The sequence below is a fragment of the Hemiscyllium ocellatum genome, chromosome 4 (genome assembly GCF_020745735.1).
Source record: "Hemiscyllium ocellatum isolate sHemOce1 chromosome 4, sHemOce1.pat.X.cur, whole genome shotgun sequence".
In the NCBI taxonomy this organism is placed as follows: Eukaryota; Metazoa; Chordata; class Chondrichthyes; order Orectolobiformes; family Hemiscylliidae; genus Hemiscyllium; species Hemiscyllium ocellatum.
In genome coordinates, this window is record NC_083404.1 from 52,817,080 (window position 1) to 52,825,212 (window position 8,133).

Sequence of the window (8,133 nt, forward strand, 5' to 3'; positions counted from 1 at the left end):
CTTGCTGGTCGGCAATTTTATTAGATAGTAAATGCAAGATTGAGTAGAAATTGTTTTTAAAATTCTAATACTTAAAAGGGTTTTGGTCACATCAAACACAAACGGCTCCAGCAGGTTGTACTGGAATGTGTTTTGCTTGTTCTTGGCCGAAAAGTGATTGTGTTGATTTCACGGTGTTGTCACTACAAGCCTCGTAAGGAAGGGGAAGGGGGCGAAGTGGCCGCGAGTCCCTGTTGAAGTGACCTGAGGGAGGCGCTGATTGAGCGTGGTTCCCACGTCAAGAGAGCTGCCCAAACTGGATCCTTGCGTCATTCAGGGCAGCCCATGTGATGGTCATGAATTGTGTTTAGAAACAGGATCGAATTAGTCTACCGTAATATATGAAAGGTTAAATGTGCATCTGCAAAACACTCAAATAAAACCTCCGATGAAACGCGGATATTTTTAGTAATCCTTCATGCCCATCGCATGTTTTCCTTCAATCGTCATTATTTAGGGCCGGTATTCCTAAAACCTGAACCGATCAATTCTGGTCGAACTTGTGAACTGCTGAAATGTAGACTCGCCTTTCATGTGGTGGGGTGCACACTAAGGGTTTGTTCCGTTTTGAGACAGAGAGAACCGAGTGAAGGCGGTGTCGACAAGCTGCTAGCACAGGCTGTAGGGTTTGCGGGCGGTGCCAGATTGCGTCAATGTGGCAGGGCGACCTTGTGTGTCGGTGCAGGTGAAACACTCTGCCTCTCTCCTGCAGCTAGGGCGACTCACACTCACAGTGATGTTGCAATCTCCCAGACTGTTATATTCAGCCACATTGTGACCCAGCCTGCATTCCACCGAGACACAGCACACACACACTCTCTCTACCAGTTACTGCAACTTTTTTTTTGCCAAACAGGGCCAACTTGTCCTTCCAGGCTTCGCCTACATCCCATTGTTACCCCAAGGGGGACTCCGGGCTAAAGTTTGCAATGCACCCGTTCGCTTGGACCGTATCGGTGCATCCGTGAGCACTTCTGCTGAGCTGAGCCGAGCTGGGATCTTCTCCAGGACTCGCCGCCTTCATTCTGGGATCTGGGGGAACTCAGTGAGGGAAGAGCAGAAGTCGGGGGATAGAGCCCCCTCCTACCACCCTCCCCATTTCATCACAAAGCTCCGAAGTTGGTGGAGACGGATGGTTTGGACTTGCGCGAACTCATTCTGTGGCCGTCTGTTTGAATGAGGAATGTAAAGGCTGGTTAACGCTCTGGATATTGGAGTCTTCTCCCGCTCTAGAAGAAGAAAGAACTTTGTTTTTTTCTCCCCTTGCTGTTTGGAATCATCTTCCCCCCACCCCCCTCCCCCCCTTACTCCCTCTTGCTTCTCAGACCGAGCGGCTTTATTTGTTTTTAATGAGTTTAAACGTGCAGAGGGCGAGCCCCATCCCGATCCTCCGCAGCGGCCGATGGAGGCAGAAGCGGCTGGAAGCCGACGAGCCGGCCGCCAAGTGCCCGCGGCTCAGTGACTCTCCCCCGGACAGCGGATACCTCCCATCCCCGTGCTCCCCGAGTCCCACCGAGAGCTGCCCGTGCCTCTCCCCGGCCTCGGCTCGGATCGGTAACTACATCCTGCTGCAAAACCTGCAAGACAAAGACAATGTGTTCAGGGCCATCGAGAGCCACACCGGAGAGGAATTCGTGTGCAAGGTGCGGAAAATGCAATCGTGTTGGTGCGAATTATATCGGGGTGGAGGCTGCGTGTTTTTTTTTGTTGTGTAATTTTTTTTGTGCTGAGACTTCTGTACCCGGTGCATGCACGCATTTTCCACAACCTCGGAGGGCAGTTTGTCGAGATGTGACTCTGGGGAATGTGTTGAGAGAGGCTGGGAGTTTGTACAACTTGTGAGGTTTTTGATTTTTTTCCCCCCAGTTTAGTTGAATGCAGTGGTAGGATTGCACAGTCAGACTGGTGCTGCCACCGTGTGGCCATCAAAGTGTGCAACCGCTGACTTGTCTCAAGCTACATCAGGAAATAGCCTCTCCGCCCACCTTCAAAATATCAATGCTCAATAGATGGGCGAAATCTACTTTTATATGTTTGCACCTTGTTGAGTTCAGACTAATAGAGGTCACTGTATGAAAAATAGTATTGGTGAAATTCGGCTCTACTGGCAGGACCTGTGGTGAAAGAAACAAACTAAATGCCTCGACTCCAGCCCTTCTACCAGAGTTATTAAACTTCCATTGCTGCTTTTGAGCGGGTTTAGTTTGAGTTTGCATGTCGTACCCAATACCGCTATTAAAACGGGAGCTAACTTGTTCAGAGGTTGATATTCAGTGTGTGCCTGTCCCTGCCAGGTTTTTGACATTCGGCGCTACAGAGATGAAATCGGACCATATCTGCAAATCCCAGCCCACGAGAACATCACGGCAATCGAGGAGATTCTCTTGGGGGAGCGGAGCTGCTATGTGTTTCTGCAGAAGGGCTATGGGGACATGCACCTGTACATGAGGAGCTGCAAACGGCTGGGCGAGGAGGAGGCAGCTCGGCTCTTCCAGCAGATTGTCTCCTCAGTCGCTCATTGCCATGATTCGGGCATAGTCCTTCGAGACCTCAAGCTCAGGAAATTCGTCTTCGCTGATGAACAGAGGTGGGTTTAGAGAGAGGGCAGTACCAGCGGTACTTCAGCGCGTTGCAAAGCAGTGGGGTGATGCCCTTTAAAGGAGCCCTGCATCAAATTGACCAATCTCTCGCTAGAATAATGCCCAAAAAGCAAATCTGAGTTGAAACTAAAGCTGCAGTGATTCACTAGGATTCGTGAGTGTGTTCTCTCAATGGGCCATGCTATATATGTCCTGTCATGTCATCTGTACACGTTCAATGGGACAGCTTTCTGTTTCCTGTTCGAAAGATTTCAATGCCGCTTTGATTTCTGTTCACAGAACTTGACCGAGAAATCCGTTGACATAGTTCCGTAGCTGCTTATTCATGTTCTAATTCCAAAGAATTTTAATTCATAAAAGCCACATTAAAAAGGAATAATTTATTATGCGCGTGACGTCTTTGTTTTAATTCTGTTCATTACATTGGCAACTTTATTCAGTTGAACTTGTCACCATATTTGAAAAATGCATTGCTACTTTTTTTTGGGGTGGGGGTAGATGTTGAATCATATAAAATAGTGCGACTTCATTTCCGAATTCGATGCAAATGGTAGTGTAATGCGCGTTTCAAAACAATTGTTTATTGCAGCTGAATAGAGCATATTGCACAAGGTTACCTACATTTATAGAGTGGAGTTGGGCAAGTGCAGGTTTACTGAAATGACACTATCGGCAAACTTTCAAATAAGTAAATTATTAATAGCAATATTAAACTTTTAAAATTGCAGCAGAGATCTGAAGTGAACAGCTCCCTATTTTGAGCACCCGCTCTGATTATTAGCTTTACGTTAGTACGGGTTTTCTTGTTCCACCCGAGATCTCTCTCTCTGCTGGCTCCTGGAGCGTTTTTAGAATCAGATGGCCTCGTTTAACCTGCATACGAAACAGTCGTGAGGGCTGTCAGTCCAACCCAGTGAATTAACCCGACATTAGGCGAGACGAGCTGCCAAAGTGATTCCCTGAAGTGTAATTCTACTTTTCCTTTCCACTCGTTTTGCACGGTTATGGCGTAAATGACTAGCACACGGAGTGACTGGGGCGAACAGTGCAGGTGCAATAAACGGGGGAGCTTGAGGGGAACACAAGACTTCGCTGATGAAGGGGTGGGAGAGGGCTTCCTGGAGAGCTAACACTAACGCCGACCCTGTGCTGCAAATTTCCGCATGATTTCAGAATCTAAGGTTATGACTTTGACGGGAGGCAGCATATTCTTTCATTTCCCACCTTGCCTGAACGGTGCGAGTTGGCAGTGAGTTTGCAGTTCTGCTGGTCTCTGTTCATGTTTGCAGCTGGCTTTGAACCGACCTTTCTTTTCTGTTCATCATGTGCTGCAGATTTGGCAACACACGGGGCGGTTTTGCAATTGAAGGGACTGTGTGTCAAAGCAGGTGTTGATTGATTCGGTGTCGTAAGGGACTATAATACACACACAGCAGGCTGCATGAGTCATGTTTTCCATTTACAAAACAGGAGAGCTGCAGGGTTCTGCCCTTTTCACGGCTGACGGGTTCAGATATAGCACAGGGTAAATCGCCGCTATCGATTTACCCTCCTTCAAAGGGGGTAGTCTGTAAATAAGAAGGGGGGGGGGGGGTTCGTGGTGTGTGTATTCAGATAATTATCTGCAAATTTCATTGAGAGTAGTCGCAATGAGATGAAAAGCCGCCTGTAAACGCTTCAAAACTTTGAAACAAAAAGGTATTTGCAGTTGGGACAGCAGGTGTGAATTGTGAACTGTCTTTTCAGTTTCGGCTGCACATTAAAACCGAATATAAGTCAGAATGGAGCTGTCTCCACCCCCACCCCACAATAATAGTTCAGATTTTTTTTAAAAAGAGGAATTAGGGTATTTTAATTAAAGTTTGGGTCAGCGGGTTTTGACCCTGTGTTCACTGTCTGTGTGTGTTTTGGGGGTGGGGCCGTTGTCGGCAGTTCCCTCCTGAGGGTTCCCCTCCCCTCCCAGCAGCAGCGGCTGATGACCTATGTGTCTCCTTCCATCCCCACAGGACCAGGCTGAGGCTGGAGAGCCTGGAGGATGCTCACATCCTGAGAGGGATGGACGATTCCCTGTCCGATAAGCACGGATGTCCGGCCTACGTGAGCCCGGAGATACTGAACACCAGCGGCTGCTACTCGGGCAAGGCGGCAGATGTCTGGAGCCTGGGTGTCATGCTGTACACGCTGCTGGTGGGACGCTACCCTTTCCATGACTCGGACCCCGGCGCCTTGTTCAGTAAAATCCGGCGCGGTCACTTCTGCATCCCGGACAGTGTGTCGCCCAAAGCCAAGTGCCTGATCCGCAGTTTGCTGAGACGGGAACCCCCGGAGAGACTGGCCGCCGCTGATATCTTGCTGCACCCCTGGTTCCGAGCCGCCGCCTCCTCCTGCTCCTCCTCCTCCTGCTCCTCCTCCCAGCAGCTGCAGACCGAGCAGGAGGGTCAGAACTCCGACCAGACCGTCCCCCAACTGGAGAGCGAACCACAGCAAGGCAGCCCCCTCCTCTGCTGACCTCCCTGCAAGACTTCTGTTCTTTCAACCAAACAAATCCCAACCCGCCCGAAGAAAAGCCCGAGCTCCCACTCCCCCTCTCCCCCAGAAGGATCTTTCCCAGACCAATCTGGACTGGTCTGAAATGGGCATTGAAATCCTTCCTTCGGGTAGAAGTTTATTTTTCCCAGCAACATGAGACGCTCACCTTCACACACCATCCCCACCCCCCCAGTTTAAGACCAGTTCAGATAACACAGCCAAAAACCTCAGTTTTGTGTTCCGGAGTTTTTCGTTTAAAATTCACCACATCGTCCCTCTGATCTATTTATTGATTTGAAGATTTATTTAAAAGGAAGCAAGTGCAGTCACTTTAACTTATTATATTTGTGTAACATTGAAATTGTTATGAATTTTGCTAATTTCTGTATAATTGGTTGTCTTTTTAAAAAAGCACAACTTCCCTCTTGAGTCCAGGTTCTTTGCAAACATGAGATGGTCTGTAGGCTTCTGTTGCCCTTTGGGCCTCTGTAGGTGAGCTGGTGATTGAGATGATCTTACTACAGCCCTAGGCCATGTATTCCCAGTGAAGGAACTTCGTTACTGAACAATAGCGACGCTGGAATCTTTGGCGTAGTCAACAAGCATGGAACCACAGCCTTTACCATTAAGCTCTATTGCTGACTCAAAGCATATTGTCCAACTAATGTCAATAATATAACTTGGCAATGTGCAGGGGTACCGTGTCTCTGGAGGATGCTTTCTAGCTATGCATTATACAGCAACCATTACTATATTGTGTTAACCTATTTAATAAATGACAGGATGTCAGTTCAAGGCAGCTACACAAATAGCCAGGAATCAGATGACATGGGTTTAGCATTTGAGCTGTGCCTTTTGGCTTTCTGATGTTGTCTGGCCCCACTGACTTTACTGTCTTGGTTAACTATTCCATGATGCATACAAGATCATTCATTATTATACAATAAAAGATTGCATTATTTTTCAGTGAAGCACTTTGTTTTGTCAGCCCATATGATTGCATTAAATGTCAGAATATTGTAAACTTCCTTCTTGTCAAATAACTCAAACAGCTAATCTTATTTGTCAAGATGACAAAAAATTATTTGGGAATAATTAGCATCTGGTAAACATCAGATGGTAATATTTACCAATGGAAATGTAAGGGTTGCTCAGATGCATTAGAAAAAAAGTTAACATTGTTTCGGATGTAATGTACTTTCAGAATTTGGATTCTTGGCCCAGTGTGGCACAGCCTTTTAACGCACTCCCAGTTATCGGTTATTAACTGTGTAATCGTGACATTGTACTAGAGTGTGGTGTTGTACACCACAGGTGTTCAGGTAAACCCTGAACCCAAGTAACCTTTTCTGATCTACAGACCAGACAAATACTACTTTCAGGCTTGGAGCTATGTTATAGTCAAAAAAGTACAGACATCACACAAATGAAGCTAACATTTGTGAAAACAGCCAAAATATTGCCTTGTCCATTGCTTTTTTAGATGTTGCTTACCACTTCAAAAAGTGATGGAGCTGCTGTGAGCCCCTGTATAGTCAATGATACCAAAATGACTTCCCTGATATTGCCACGTCCCCACAGAAACCTTCAAAGTAGGACTTTTTAAATGCAAGTCTGTTAAAAGGCACATTTGTCGAAACAATAAGGAGGCACATGTTTAAAAAGTGCAGATTAAAAAGCACTGGTGTTATGTACTCATTACCCATGACCACTTCAAAACGTTGTCAAACTAACAATACCTTGACTGTATTTTCACTGTTGTGAAGCATCACAGAAGCACCCAAGTTATGCCTGAATATGTTACACACTTGATCCTCAGTTAGAAGGTGACCGCTGTTATTATTGATATGTCTCCTTTTTTTGTGTTTGTAGAGTAAATTTGAAGATATTGTTTTCTAAATGTGCATCCATTCAAGAACTCATTAATTAGTTTTTCAGATTTTCAAATGAGGTCACCAACTGCAGGGGTGAAGCCAAAGGTAACAGCAGGAAGATCACGCTCGAGTTAGATGTTGCATTTTTCATTAACTACTGTGTATGTTTTGTTAATACCTCATGTAAAGTGGACAGGTAATCAGTGTCTTGTCTTGCATTTTTTTCAGACAATATTGTATTGCTGTTGTGTTAAAGATCAGTGTAAATGTGAATTATTACAAGCAATATTATAAGAAAATCATGAGGTTTAAGGGACAGTGACATTTTTCTGTTGCACTGATGCTCTCATGGTTGGTAAACTTATAGTATCTATGATACAAGTTTAGAAAGATAAAACTACTGGGAAATGCAACCCAAACTGGCAGCAATGCCCTGCTGAAGAATATGAAACACTATTTTAGAAATGTAAATATGTGAAAATGTACAGATGTAAATGATCTTACAGCAATAAAAGCAAAAATATCTGAACCAATAATGGTTTCTGCTGTGTTCCATTAATTAAAAGTGCAGTAAGAGTTTGATGAATTAAAGTTCTCTTTTACAGCTGAATTGCTTTGGAAGATTGAATTGGACCACGCTGTTGTCGTTGACAGTGATCGGCAGGAGATGACTTATGAAGAACTTATACATGCATTATGACTGCAAAGTTCATGCTGTATGGTGTTACTGGAGATGCTGTAAAGCTCGCAAATGTTGAGCAGATTTACCTGTGGAACAATTGAGGAAGAGGAGCAGGTCTTTCAGCCTTTCATACCTATTTTGCCGAGTTGGTTGAAATGAGCCAGAGTGATGTGCCAAACCTTTCTGGACTTGATTGCTTTTGCAAGTTTCCAATGGGTCACTTAGCACAGAGGATGTTTTGATGAAATATCACAGGTTTGATGCATCTTGTAGCAATGATACCTGTTGTACATTCAGAAAAATGTGCAGGAGATAGGGGAGCCCAGTATGAGTTTTGTTTAATCTGCTGTGTGCATTTGGCTCTTGAGTTCACATACTTGTGCACACACTAATTGTACATGATTAATAT

General features: G+C 45.3%; 1 protein-coding gene across 1 annotated transcript; it reads left to right on the forward strand.

Moving 5' to 3' along the window:
• Positions 1–684: 684 nt before the first annotated feature.
• LOC132813567 (tribbles homolog 2-like) lies at positions 685–7,578 on the forward strand. The gene is made up of 3 exons (XM_060823202.1): positions 685–1,682; positions 2,334–2,626; positions 4,646–7,578. Exons 1-3 carry the CDS (start codon positions 1,389–1,391, stop codon positions 5,145–5,147), a joined length of 1,089 nt encoding a protein of 362 aa, XP_060679185.1. The 5' UTR covers positions 685–1,388; the 3' UTR covers positions 5,148–7,578.
• The last annotated feature ends 555 nt before the right edge of the window (positions 7,579–8,133 follow it).